We start from the raw sequence: 13,990 nt of genomic DNA, 5'->3' as shown, positions 1-13,990 counted from the left end.
AACGCATGGGACTGCAAAGTTCCATTCAGCAAAAAATTTAATTTGGCAATACAAAAAATTCAGCAATACAACATAAACAAACCATGGGATGAGTCTGAAATTAGCACCTTTCCAGTTATGCAGAACTGGCGGGAGACTACATGCACCACACATTGTTAGCCACCGTCAAGACTACATGCACCACACATTGTTAGCCACTGTCAAAGCTCGGAAAAACTGATATACATTGTGCACTGGGGAGACATTCTTTAAGGGGTTGTTTGGATCCCCATGGAAAAGAAAATAAAATAAAAATTTGATCATTATTATTGTAAAAAATAGTTAATAAAAACAAGAATTTGATCATTGTCTCATTTTCATTAATTATTTTGGAGAATAATAATGGTCAAATTTTAATTTTTCTTTTCTATTTCTAGGGGTTCCAAATATACCCTAAGTTCAAACAAAAAAACCTCTACCCTGCAAGTACCACAACACTACGTCTTAGCATTGCTCGCTCCACAATTGACCACAATAGCAGTTCGGCAATAGGGGCAATCGCCACAGGCACGAACCCACGGATCTACACACAACGGATGAAACCTGTGTCCACATGGAAGACAAATCAGTCCATCACCTTCCCAAAATCTCTCTAGACATATACAGCACTCCTCAGCTAGCCCATCCACTTGAGCTATGTCGAAAACTTCACGAGGCAGAGCACTGATGGCAGCCCGGCTGAGTCCTGGGGGTTTCTTTTGATTTAGGTGCGTCTGGTCCAAGGATTGCTCTTCTTGGAAAACAGAGTTTGCGATATAAGGGGCAGATGATAAGGCCTCCCTTGGAGTTTCTCTCTCCCAGACAATTGTTTCCCCATCAACAACCCTGGGATCATCATTCATTGCAAACTCATGCCAAGGAAAGCCTGAAACTGTGTTGATTTCCCTGGATAATATAAGCAGAAAAACTTAAACGTTATTCCAATTTGCTGTGGAAGATAATTTAGTAAAAAACATTGTACCATCAATACATGCATCATCCATGATTTCAAGATATAGAAGCTAGATTAACCACAAATTTCAAATAGAACCCAGACCTACTGACTAAAAGATACCCAACATGGTTCTTTTTACTTTTACTTTTTATTTTTTTCCTGAAAAAGAATATGGTCTTTAAGGCCCAATCAAGTTACTATGACTTTGATCCTGTTTGCTTGACGAATAGTCACCCAGTCTGTCAAGAATCAAGAATTATTTGGTTGGTCTTTTGGAATATCATTCGCTCTTATGAGATCTTCACCTGGAATGTTCAATTACTCGTAAATTTTTAGATATGCCACTCAAAGTGCTCCGATTTTTCAACCAAAAGAAGCACTGTACCTATTCTACGTACTCTACAGTGCCCTTAGTAAACGTCTACTGTACCATAGAATGTACTCAAACAAGATAAGTACAATACAACTCGGGGGAAGAGTAAAACATATCAGCACCAACCTATTTGCTGTAAGACCTCGCAATCTCTCAAGAAGCCTTGCCCTTGCCTGAAGCACTGCTCCAGGGAGTCGGTTATTCATAGTGAGTCTTGGATTGTTGGCTCGATTACTAGAAGTTTCCAAGTTGCCAAAGTTGTCAGTGGCAGGTTCAGTTGGACCTAGCCCCATTCTAATAGATTCACGTTCCTGAAAATGTCAAATTTAAGCCTAAGATCAGTAATCAATTGTTTTCAATCTGTTTTTTATATCAAAGCAACCTGTACAAGTAGAACAAGTATAAGTGATTGCAAGATGACATTATTATGTGGTTCATCAACCAATCATCAAGACAAAATTATATAGCTCAACAATCAAGAAGTGAAAAAGGTTTCCATCTATGACTTAAATCATCAAACATCCGATACTGTTCAAGGTGTTAAAAAAGAGTAATATGTAAGGACAAAAAGGGGAACAAAGGCTTATGCTTATTGACAGATTATGTAGCTGAAACATTAGAAGAAAATAAGCAGAAGAGGAATGTTTAAGTCAGTATATGAGCTTCAGGACCAAAAGACATGACTCCTTATGAGGTTTATGTTGAGTTTGTTAAAGAATAGTCCCACATAGATTAGTGAGTACAAAGATTTTGAGTTTATTAGTTGGTAAAGAGATTTCCTAAGTTGGCTAGTTATTTTGGGATGGGCCTTGGACCAACTTAACATGGTATTAGAGTCAGGTTCTCATATGTGGGCCTGCACCTAAACTATCTACTTGTAGAGCCACAAAAGAGGGCCTACACCTAAACTATCCAGTTATAGAGCCACAAAAGAGAGCCTACACCTAAACTATCCAGTTATAGAGCCACAAAAGAGAGCCTACACCTAAACTACCTACTCCTAAATTATCCACTTGTAGAGCCACAAAAGAGGGTCTACACGTGAGGGGGAGTGTTAGGGAATAATCCCACATAGATTAGTGAGTACAAAGATCTTGCGTTTATTAGTTGGTAAAGAGGTTTCCTAAATTGGTTAGTCATTTTGGGATGGGCCTTGGACCCAACTTAATAGAGTTTAATCACCAGAACCATTTGAGGAGCCCAAACTGCATTTCTTAACAAGAGAAATTCAGGGCCCACCTGTGTCTAGGTAAACATGACAAGATAGAATGCAAGAAGGTGAAATAGTATCCGATGATATGAAAAAATAGAACACAGAATTTCACTTGATGATACAAAAAAAAAAAAAGAATAAATAACAATCAAGTGACCCTACATAGATTGAAAATAAAGAACTGTGTTGTATATGAATAATTTATTTTCAAATGAGTAATACAACAACAACGAGTTGGAATGTGGTGCATCCACAGTATACGGTTAGCCACTCAACAAAGCTTCCACTATCTTCTCAAAGTCATATTAAATTTCTAGTCATTATAAATTGATAGAGAAAAAGGGAAATAAATAACACCTTCATTAGAAATTATAGGCAAAGAGAGCAGGATTATGCTTCTTTCTCCACATCTTATAGCCAGAAGTAAAAGTACAAAGTGTTAGTGAACGTTTTTAGCTTTCTTTAATAAAATTATCTCACCATGTATAATCAATTTTGTTGCATAAGATTCTGACATTGTTCTTTCTTCCTGAAGTACCATTTCTCTGAAACTCATTTTATCTTTTTTATTGTTCCTCTTTGCCATATAACCTTTGTCCACCAAGGCTGATTTTTTTTTTTTTTAATCAAAACTGACACCTCATACATATTGATCAATTTTCAAATAAGAAGAAGCAAATCTGCATACACGTATATAAAAACACATACATATATAAATACATATATACATTACATACATATACAAAAATATACATACATACATATATACACGTAAATAAATATATATATATATATATGTGTGTGTGTGTGTGTGTGTGTGTGTGTGTGTGTGTGTGTGTGTATTCCGAATCTTTTGACCAGAAGAGCAAAAAGCTTAATTCTAAAAATTCAAGCAATACATGAATAACAGATGACTCCATGAATTTGAGAACAAGGAATTGGTTAAGCTTGAAGTTTGAAGCACTATGAACTATAATGCACAGCAAGAACGTTTATTTGGGACTGGGAAACAGTATCAGACTTTAGAAGGCTGATCAGGTTATTTTCCAAAGCAAGAAGAGAAACTAAATGCTAATTCCCAGAAGAAGCAAACAATTTGCAGACAAATGGAAGGTAGGAACACTTGAGGAGTGTCCATGCTTCTTTTGGCTAGAGATTTCCATACCATATAAAAAAAAGGGACATTCAAAATGAAAAGTCAATGCAACATGAGAGATTAAATAACAAATTACGATCTAATAGTTGGTTTCCCTGTCTGCCTCCTTCGACAGACTAAGCTGAAACATGTACATGGGCATTCTCTCTGTATTTTTAAATCTTGGGGGGCTGGGCAGGGTTAGTGTGTTAAGAATTGAAGAGGAATTCAAATTCAAATTCAAAAAAAAAAACAAAGAATTGATGAGGAATTGGAATACTACAAACCAGAAGTAGTATAAGTGGTATTACTGTTCAATTGAAATTACTCGAACACCATTTTTAGTTGTGGAATTCAATTTCTTTTCTTCAAGAATGGAATGAAATAATTTAAGGCTGAGAAACCTACTGTTCCCCTGCCCTTCAAATTTTTTTTGCCCTCTCTGACAAAAAATAACTAAAACACCCATTTGACTAACCTTTTTCATCCCAAGTAAAATAACAAAATCTCCCTTCTAACACATTTTTTCATAATATAATAAAATATAAATCAGCATTTTCTCATACATACCTCATAAACAACGAAATTACTTCTTTGACCTATTTCTTTTCATCTTTTTCATAAAGTAATGTCAAATATTGTTTGTCCTAACCTTTCATGCATTTCGTACAGAAGAACGAAAAACCTGTCTTTATAATTTTCACAGTAAATAGCCAAAAAAACCTTATTAACCTAATTTTTTACATATCATAAGCAATCAAAGAAATATCCTACTTCTTCAATACTGTTGACATGAAATGGAAAAATACTCTTTTTAGCTTATTTTTGACATGTTATGTCAAATAATGAATATGAACGCATGACCTATAACTAAGTACCTTTCATATTTGTCATAGATATTGACAAACATACAATAATAAGTTTTTCATATAACTAAATAAATAATTATTTTGGTTTTGCTAAACAAAATTAAGTCCTCTAATGACTATTCCTTTAGCAATTGCAAGTAACCAACTAACAGTGAAATTCCATTATTTGAAAACATGAAAAGCTAAAGATCATATAACTCTGAAATTCCAAATTATTTTTAGAACATTTCATTCTGGAAAACTGTATCCCAGCAATATAAGGCCAGTGACAGTGTGATTCTAACAAAAATATACCCCCTCCTTCCCCTCCAAAAAAAAATTCATAAGCACTAAAATATACTCTGAAATGCAACATCTCAATATAATTTATGATTTCCCAAATGCATACATAAAAACCACTTCAACAAGTCTAAAACTGATAGATTTCTGCCTTCTCAAGACAATCCAGATGCTATGAATGTCCTTGCCTAGATTGCTTTAAAGTAAGCTCTTTCACAAGAACAATGAAAAATACTGGACTCTTGAGCCACATCTTCGGAAAAAAAACAACTGCACAAAATAACCCAGCTCCTTCAAATCCAGTGACCAGTCCTCTGTAATCAGTACCTTTATCGAACTTTGGACTGAGACTTGAGTATTAATTTGAAATACTAGTTACTTGACAGTGACTTTAGGTCAGCAATTTTCCTACAGGCATCATATAACTATATTTCTAAAAACACTTATTTTACTACTAAATGAAGAAGAGTATCATCAGAAACCCAAATCAGTACAAGTTTGGAAACTTTACTATGTCATTCAATGTATGAGTTTTTCTGTTTCACATTCGAAGGAATGGTAATTCTTTGGATGGCCGTCTGGAAAAAAAAAAAAGGGAATCAATAGGGCTTTGTTCATCTAGTCACATTCAAAGACCTTAAGCAAGGGAAAATGGAAAAATCAGTTCTGTGGAGACCTAAATTACGCCAAGACCGTGGAGGTCCATACAAACACCTTTGCCTTCAGCAATGGTATCCTTTTTGAGGTGGACAGATACCTCACACCTCAGTCGCAACGACCAAAAGTACAAGAAGCAAAATTGACCATAGCAAAGCAGTGCTCAAGGACATGGAGGCACTAGTTATGTTTTCTTGTTCTTTTTCCTTTGAGATGATAACAGTAAAAAAAAAAAAAAACTCCACATAATGAGATTTTGACCCAAACAATATCATCTCAAGAACCAGATGTGGTAGTAACAAAGCCTCTTGATTCAACTGAGAAAACACCGAACCGCATCCAAAATTACAGCCATTTTCCAACTTAACTTCCAAATTTGAAAATTTATAACTACCATTTAATCAGGCGCATGATATTGGGGTTTCCACCCCCTATTCTGAAGAGAGCAATCAAATTTACCGTTTGAGAGACCCTGTGGCAAAGATGCCGCGAGTGTAGCCGCGGTCTGCGAAGTGGATCGGGATCATCCTCAGGACGAATACGACGCTGATGATGATAGTCACCATGATGGCGATGACTGCTATGGAGGTGAAGATTTCGATCGAGTGCAGAAGCAAGCTCCGACCCGACGTTCCTGCCCACACGGGACCTCCTACTGTGGAAAAGCTCGGAAGCACTCGTCATGCAAAAGAAGGTGCTATTCCTAGCTGAAATCTCGCGAAATCTATCTACGTCGAGGCACCCGGGGAAACTGAATTGGAAGACGAAGAGGAAAGTGGTCGGAACCCATGATGAAGGTACGGGTCAAGCGGGAAGATACGACGAGGAAGATACTCCAAATGGGTGTCCATCCCTGTGGGCTCATTAGAGGGTTAGGCCCAGCTAGGTGTGGGTTGGTGGGTCATGTGGACTAGGTTATTTTTAAGGCAATGGAGTACGTCTCATTTTTCCCTAAATGTAACCATTTTAAATGCTGTAATTTTAAAGATGATCAATTTAGTCAAATTTTAAGTTAAAATATTACTTAAAATTTTAAATTATTTAATATTTAAAAAAAAAATCTTGCCGGGCAAAGAAGAGGGTAGAAGGGGGTAGGGTACCCCTCCTCTTTCTTTTTTTAGTTTCCTAGTTTTCTTATACAAAAAGAGGTGTTATCACCACCTTACCCTTTATTCATAAAAGAGAGGGGGAGGAGCTACCCCTGTCAAAGTGGTTTCGTCCACTCTTGTAGGCGATAGCTTTTCGCTCCTAACAAATCGGTATTTTGGGTGTATTAGCTAGCCACTGTCATGGTATCAGAACTGTCAGAGTGGTTCCGTCTACTCTTATAGGCGGTAGTTTTCCGCACCTAATATACCAGTCTGTTGGGTTGTATTGGCTAGGCGTTTGTCATGGTATCAGAGCTAGGCACACCACGTCCTACGTTCGAATCCCGTGAGAGACGGTTAAAAATGGGCGACGTGGGTATCAGAGTGATTCCGTCCACTCTTATAAACAGTAACTTTCCGCACCTAATAGATCGATCTTTTGGGTGTATTGGCTCCGCTATCAACCCCTCCTATTTATTTCTCCTTGGATGCAAGAGAGAACATGAGTGGTATTTTTCGGTAATTATTATTTTATTATAATATATAAGTAAATAAATTACTTAAAATTAATTTAAGTAGTTTTTTTTTATTAAGATCTAGTAAAGGTGTTATCTTAATTTTTTATTAGATTTTAATTACAAGGTCTTACTCAAAATTATAAAATATAATTGGTCATATTTTCATATTCAACCCTATTAGTTGTTGAGCACATAAGGTGGAGGGAGGATCCCCCTCCCTTCCATTATCCATAGGAAGCTCAACAATGCCTTGAGTAGAAAAGAAGGCGAAGGGCAACTCCCTCCTGGAGACACAAATTGAACCCTAGTTCGATTAATAAGGGTTTTTCAGCATTGTAATCGCCAATTTACTTGCTCTGAATTCAAGAGTGAGAGAGTAAAATAAACAAATAATAAGTACCCTAGAAAATCTCTCTATTGACAATTAATTTTTAAGGTTGACAGCAGATGCAAACCGTCTCAGAAGGGTGTAGCCGCCACCATTAGATATCTTGACCTGATTTACATCACAAAATGTCCAAACACAGACGCTCGGATGCAAAGAGAAAGACACCTGCAAATACAGAATTTAGCCCTTAGCCAACATTAACATAACACCCATCAGCAAGATGGATATATCCAGCCACTGGTACTAATACATGAATTGAACATTCTACTATCACAAGCTCTCCACTCAGCAATTCATTAGAACACAACGAGAGCATTTCAAGACACTAATTTGTACAGTTGGGATTTGGGAATTGTTGATGGTGCCTATGGGACGAGCAAATGCCTACTAAACATCTGATAATTGACATATGATTTCTTAATCATCTGTAGCTTACAAGACCGAAATTGGCTTCACGTCTCTTAGATAAAATTTTGGAAGAAAGATTGTGGATGCCTCCGTTAGAAGCCACATAAAGGAAGCTGCAACTCTTGTCCCTTCAAAGAATGAATCGGCTACTCCTTCAAATTGCACGTAGCACAAAAAAAACTGCAAAAATATAAATATATGATTACATGAACTAGTTGCAAAAACCTGCCACACAATCAAAATAAACAGGAGCAAATAATCTGTAAACATTTTTATCTCCTCTACATGAGAGAAGTAAATCTTGCTCGTTAACAGAAATAGCAAAGGGCCAATGCTTCAGAATCTTCCTACAGCCATTAACACTATCTCATAGTGTTGTAATTCAAAACTTCTCACTCAACTAAGATATGGACTTTTTTAGCTGTGTTATGAGGACATCTATTTCTACCTTAGAAACATCACATTTACTTCGAGAAGAAGATCAAAGTTAGAGAATGCCCGTAAATGGTGCAGCCATTAACTGGGCCTTGATTGTTTCAAATGCTCGTTGAGCCTCTGAAGTCCATAAAAACTTGCCTTACGTCTTAAAATAATTGGTTAAAATTACCAGGATGGTACTAAAATCATTGATGAATCAGCAATAGAAGGAAGTGAAGTCATGGAAACTTAACATTTCAGTAATTATTTTTGGTATACAACATTCGATAAGAGCCTTAACTGTTGGGGTTTCCAACATATTCCACCTTGCATAAAATAAAAAACAACTCAGATAGGTTGTGAGAGTTCATTAATAGAAGCACTAAACACCAAAATATCATCAAAATATACATCAACAAACCTCCCAATAAGGGGTTGTAGAAGTTCTGCCGTGGCTCACACAAAGTTGAGGGAGTATCTAAAAAGTCCAATGGCATAGCTAATAGCTCAAACAAAACTTCCTTTGTTTTGAAAGTCATCACCTAGTTTGACCCTTATTAGATGATATCCACTTTTTTAATTTATTTTAGAAACAATTTGTGCCCCACATATTTGATCTAACACTTCATCAAAGCTGCCACACAATCTATATTTCACAATAATATTATAGCTCAACTATTAAAATACATTCTCCAAGTACCATATTTCTTTGGGACTAACAAAGAAGGTACTGCACAAGGACAAGGGTAGGCCAAATATACCCTTTTTGCAATAACTTAATTGTCTTTTTAAATGACAATTAGCTTTTATTAATTAAACATTGAAAACTTAAAGAGTACAAAATAGAATACGTTTGTTTTTTTAAAGTGCTACCAATAGCCAGTAGAAAAACATCAAATCATACGATCAGCACTTTAATTCTTGAATATACAACACAATAAGTCAATGAATTCATAAAACCAACTTTTATTTTTCAGAGTGTTCAACTTTTTTTTTTTCTAGAAAAACATCAACTTTCAGAGTGTTCAATCAAATCAACTCCTAAAACTGTGAAGAGCACATAATGACTTAAGAAAAGAACAGCTCATAAATGATATATAAACAGCAACCCCAGTAACCAAGGATCTTCACTCCACAGAAATTGCTTCAATATACCAATAATCAGCAACCAACACAACAAAAAACAGCAATGTGCCCCAACACATGAAACCTGTAACTCTGTGCAGAACCCTCATGGTTGAAAGGGGCACAAAAACTCAAATTTAACCCAACACAGGGCACCAACTGCTCATATATGAATTAAAAATCCCCCCTAAACCATCAACCTATAGTTTGTGTCACAGAAATAAGGAAGAACAATACCTTAAAAAATCTCAGCACAACAAGGATTGAATCTTTCCCAAAAAAATGTTGACACAAGGAGAGTATAAGAACAAAATCCATAAAAGTTTAACAGACAATCAAAATCCTCTCTGGTACTATGTGAAATTGAAAGAAGATAAGGAGAAACAGAGAGTATAGGAAAGAGAGCAGAGATGACTAATTACGGAGAGCAGGAGATTGACAGAAAGCCCATGGTCAAGCTCAACCCCTAATCTCTCTTATATATCACTTAAGTGAAGATTACAGTAAATAGACCAAAGAACCCCTCTCCCTAAATTACAAAAAAACAGTGTATAAACGAATAAAGCAAGAGAAAACTAAGTACATAAAGACTCATAACAAGGACAAAAAAGTACCAAAAATGACCTAAGTAAAGTGACAAAGATGCCCTTCAGGTTACATGCTCCAACATACAATAGCATGTACTATGGAGCACTTTGGATTTTTCACAACAAGGTCCCGGAATTTTCTCTACAACACACATGACAGAGCAATGCATCACTCTTCACATGCTCTTTGTATGACATACATGCAACAATTGTAGTGTGGCAATAACCCTTAAAGAGACAATCATGTAGACATTTAATGAACATTGCAAGAAAGCCAGAACCATATCATGAAATGCTTCAGCTTGCTAGCATTCCCTAGCGCTTCACTCTACTAGCATGTTTAATTCAGACTGAATTGTCCCCTACTTTGGTTCACCACCCTTGAACCGTGGGGGTATAACATGAATGCTTCAGCTCACTAGCATGCTGTACCAAAGTGCTGCCCAACTTTTCACTACTCCAGCATCAAATGCAAGACAGAAACGTCCCTAAAGGCTTAGTTCAATTGCATGAAAAATGGGATCAAAGCACACAAGACCATACAATCAGCTAGCACGCAATGCCAGACAATTCCTGAAAGGCTCAATCCATCAATCTGCAATTCCTGAACCCAGATTCAAGCAAGAACTGCAGTACTATGAGAGATATGAAAGCTTTTAAAAAAAATATAAAACAAAGCAAAAAAACTAAACTAGAAATAATATGTTTGTGTTTTTCTCATCAGACCACCAATACAAAAGAAGGTGGACAGTCTACTAACTAAAAGCCATCTAATGAACACTTCAATCACTATTATCAAAGCATTGTCCTATTTTGAATTTAACAAGGTTATTGCTCATTCATTCTGATGTATCACTTATTTCTAAACACGTAAGAAAATTATTTAATTTTTTAAGTTATAAACGACCTAAAAATTGTTTTAAGCCATTAATGTATCTTTTGACAACCAAGCATTTGACCTCAATTTGGCAACTATAGTGCCCTTTCTATTTCCTAGACTGTCAAACTGCTTGCTATCGTGAGTTTCCTAGGTTTCTAAATGGAAATCATCAGTAGACAAGGTATGGATGGACTGGCTTCAAGTGGCAGCTACTTACATTTTACAAATTTCATTGTTCCATCGGGAAGTTTCCAAACTTTCCAGATAGATCTAGGATACATGGCTGTGTTTCCACAGACCTACACTGATGAACAAATGCTTTTCTAGATCGTGTACATTACCAAGACATGGAATCTAAAGCAAATCTTAATTTCTATCTTTGCAAAAAGAAAGAAGAATGCCTCTACCATGTCATTGATCAACCTCACATTACTTGAAAAGTAGTATATACTACCGTTCAGAAACTTAACTAATCTAGACAACATGTAAACATTTAAGAAAACAAAAGATTTGCAACAACATGTGAATTAGGAGGGTTACCAATTAAGAAAACAACAAGAACAATCCAAAAGGTCATTTGAGTCGGTCGACTGTATTGAATTTGATACTGCGACCTCTGAATCTGCCTCTGAACTGATCCGAGCCAACCATGGAGCTGCTTATTGTAGGACTCATCATTGTAGGTATCCAGGCAGCAGCTTTTACCTCTTTCACAGCAAGCATTGGTGTCCTTAAAAAAAAAAGTGGTAACAGATCGTCAAAAAGTACTTGTTTTTTTAGCAGCCAAGAAAAAATGGTACTGGAAAGAAATGACACTCACCTCACTTGGTTGAAGAGATTGTAAAACCTCAGATTCTGCTGCTTGCAGGCGATCTGAAACCTTCCATTTTCTGAACCCGTTCTTCGCCCACTTCAGTTTAGACGAGGATTCAGCGGTTCTCATTAAACAGGATAAACTGGGAATCCTTGGAGGGAGACGGTGTGTCTGTTCAGCATCAGCAATTGCAATATTCCAGCTACCAAAATCTGCAGAGGCACTTACCGTCCGCCGATGTCCATCCCTCTCCTCTCTCGGTTCTTGGGGACCCAAGTCAACCGAATGAAATGAATTTTTACCAGAATCGAGATTTTTTTCGGCGGGCGAATGCCCTGAGCTACCTTCTTCTTCGTCCTTCCTGCTACTGCCATATGGCAATGAGCCAGTGAGGAACAGGGCAAGCTCATCTCTTTCTCCTTCATTTAATTTCACCCAAGGCACTTCCGTATTCCCCTCCGTGAGAGTCCTATCCTTTAATGAATTTTCGGCCCTCGATATCAGATTGTCAATGGCAACTACGAACTGCTGGTGTCGTACTCTTGCCTCCTTCGCCGAGCACAACTCCACAGCCTTCTGAAAGTCCTCCAACTACATTAAAGATCAATATACACAAAAATTCAATACCTTTACGTCATGATTCTATATATGCGTAATCATGAAACGATAGCCGATTGTGACAAAGAAAATTTACCTGCCATTTTGCCGTGCCAAGCACCGTGTGAAGCTCCGTCCGAAGCTCTTCAGAATCCCCAGCTTTCCTATCGTGAATCCACTTTCTATAAACAGATTCCATCCTGCAACAAGCAGATAAACAAACCCCGTCTTAATCAGCAAATCCGCAGAGAAAACCCCAAACGAAATAAATAAGAGAAAGTAACGCCGGAAAAACTCAAAAGATTAAGAAAATAAACGACACAAGATCCTAAAATCAAATTTCGGAAAACAATGAAAGCTAATAAAAAGAGCAGAAAAGAAAAAGAAAAAACGAAAATTGATGAAGCCACTGCACGGAATTTGATAAACAATATGCCTCAAAACCGTCCTACCTGTCAGCCGAATCCTGAACTTCCTCTGCGGCGGGGAAAAACGGATCCTTCTCCCACGAATCAAAATTTGAAGTCATTTATCCTTCTCGTCGTCCCCAAAACAAATAAAAAATAATAATAAATAAAAGCAACAAAATAAGGAAAAGCTGGAAATGTATTTTCGTCAGTTCTCTCTCTGAATCCCCCCCAAGAAGGGCGCAACTCAGAAGAGCAACGAAGGGAGAATTGTCGGCGGTCGGTCAAGCCTCAGGCTTCCGTCAAAGAACGACGCCGATGCCGTTTGTTTTTTTGGTAAACGAGAAACTACCATAATTAACAGCTCGCACGCTGCACCTCTTTTTTTACTTTTTTTTCTTTAAAATATAATTGATGGAAGGGAGTTGTTTCAAGTCCAACCAAATCACTCAATTTCTTATTATTAATATATTTATTTATTATTTAAATTAATTAAAAAAAGGTTAAATCAACATATTCATCACAGAAATAATATATAAATAAATAATAAAATAAAATTTTAAGTTATTTAATTTAAAATAAATTATTAAATTAAAAGTTTGGTGCTCTTAGCCCTCCCCTATCATATTCCAAAACAAGGTGAAGGGTCTCCCTCCCTCCTTGTTGTCCCACAAAAGCTAGTTGTTAAGAATTAGTCTCCGTCTCCTTCCCCTTTTTCGTGTCGAAAGAGAATCCTTCCCCATAGCTAACAACAGGAGGGTATGGACTTGTCTCTTATTGATTCCTAAGCTGCGGAATATGCTCATGTGGCATGTGACCTTGCTAAGTAGCCAGATTTTAACCAGGCACTCGACTCCAATAGAAGAACAAGTAAATTTGTTTATGTTTATCGCAAAGCTGAATCATTCAACTCTATCAATATGCCCATTTTTTAGAAGAAAAAATGGAGAAGAAGGTGGTGAATAAGATATTGATGATTTTTTTATGAATTGCATGGTGCATCTTATTTTTCGAACTTGGACTAAGGGTTGGTTATGAGTATTCACCAAATATAAGTGCACAAAGATGACACTAGTATAAAAGGACCTTTGGCATGTAGAATAAACATTTATGAATTTCTCATAATGCCTTTTTAAGTGTGTTGGTCTCATTCGATGCTCTTCTGAATCGGTTTTGTGGACCCTATTTACACTGATTTGTCTTATAATAATAATAATAATAATAATAATAACGCAACTTTAGTTAAACATCTTAAAAATTTT

At 36.6% G+C, this 13,990-nt stretch overlaps 2 protein-coding genes across 2 annotated transcripts; both read right to left on the bottom strand.

Moving 5' to 3' along the window:
• Window positions 1-12: 12 nt before the first annotated feature.
• Window positions 13-6,274, bottom strand: LOC137953807 (probable E3 ubiquitin-protein ligase RHY1A). Its single transcript, XM_068801322.1, has 3 exons — window positions 5,959-6,274; window positions 1,473-1,657; window positions 13-924 (listed from the first exon to the last, which is right to left on the bottom strand). Exons 1-3 carry the CDS (start codon window positions 6,181-6,183, stop codon window positions 477-479), a joined length of 858 nt encoding a protein of 285 aa, XP_068657423.1. The 5' UTR covers window positions 6,184-6,274; the 3' UTR covers window positions 13-476.
• Window positions 6,275-7,515: 1,241 nt separating this feature from the next.
• Window positions 7,516-13,064, bottom strand: LOC137953782 (uncharacterized). Its single transcript, XM_068801289.1, has 5 exons — window positions 12,774-13,064; window positions 12,419-12,521; window positions 11,731-12,315; window positions 11,451-11,640; window positions 7,516-8,081 (listed from the first exon to the last, which is right to left on the bottom strand). Exons 1-5 carry the CDS (start codon window positions 12,848-12,850, stop codon window positions 8,056-8,058), a joined length of 981 nt encoding a protein of 326 aa, XP_068657390.1. The 5' UTR covers window positions 12,851-13,064; the 3' UTR covers window positions 7,516-8,055.
• Between the last annotated feature and the right edge of the window lie 926 nt (window positions 13,065-13,990).

Source organism: Aristolochia californica, unplaced genomic scaffold, assembly GCF_029961685.1.
Source record: "Aristolochia californica isolate CCGP_79_NKW_82.1479 unplaced genomic scaffold, dmAriCali1.0.hap1 SCAF_16, whole genome shotgun sequence".
Taxonomy (NCBI): Eukaryota; Viridiplantae; Streptophyta; class Magnoliopsida; order Piperales; family Aristolochiaceae; genus Aristolochia; species Aristolochia californica.
Note: the sequence above shows the minus strand (reverse complement) of the source record. Positions and strands in the feature narration are given on the sequence as shown.

Bases quoted from the DNA above. Each gene is read 5' to 3' on its own strand.
- LOC137953807 (XM_068801322.1), bottom strand. From the start codon at position 6,183: ATGACGAGTGCTTCCGAGCTTTTCCACAGTAGGAGGTCCCGTGTGGGC. The intron at 1,658-5,958 runs GTAAATTTGATT...TGACATTTTCAG, and splicing joins GCCACAGGGTCTCTCAAACG to GAACGTGAATCTATTAGAAT. The intron at 925-1,472 runs GTTGGTGCTGAT...TATATTATCCAG, and splicing joins CGAGGTCTTACAGCAAATAG to GGAAATCAACACAGTTTCAG.
- LOC137953782 (XM_068801289.1), bottom strand. From the start codon at position 12,850: ATGACTTCAAATTTTGATTCGTGGGAGAAGGATCCGTTTTTCCCCGCC. The intron at 12,316-12,418 runs GTAAATTTTCTT...TCTTTAATGTAG, and splicing joins TTGGCACGGCAAAATGGCAG to TTGGAGGACTTTCAGAAGGC. The intron at 11,641-11,730 runs GTGAGTGTCATT...TTTTTTTTTAAG, and splicing joins AATCTCTTCAACCAAGTGAG to GACACCAATGCTTGCTGTGA.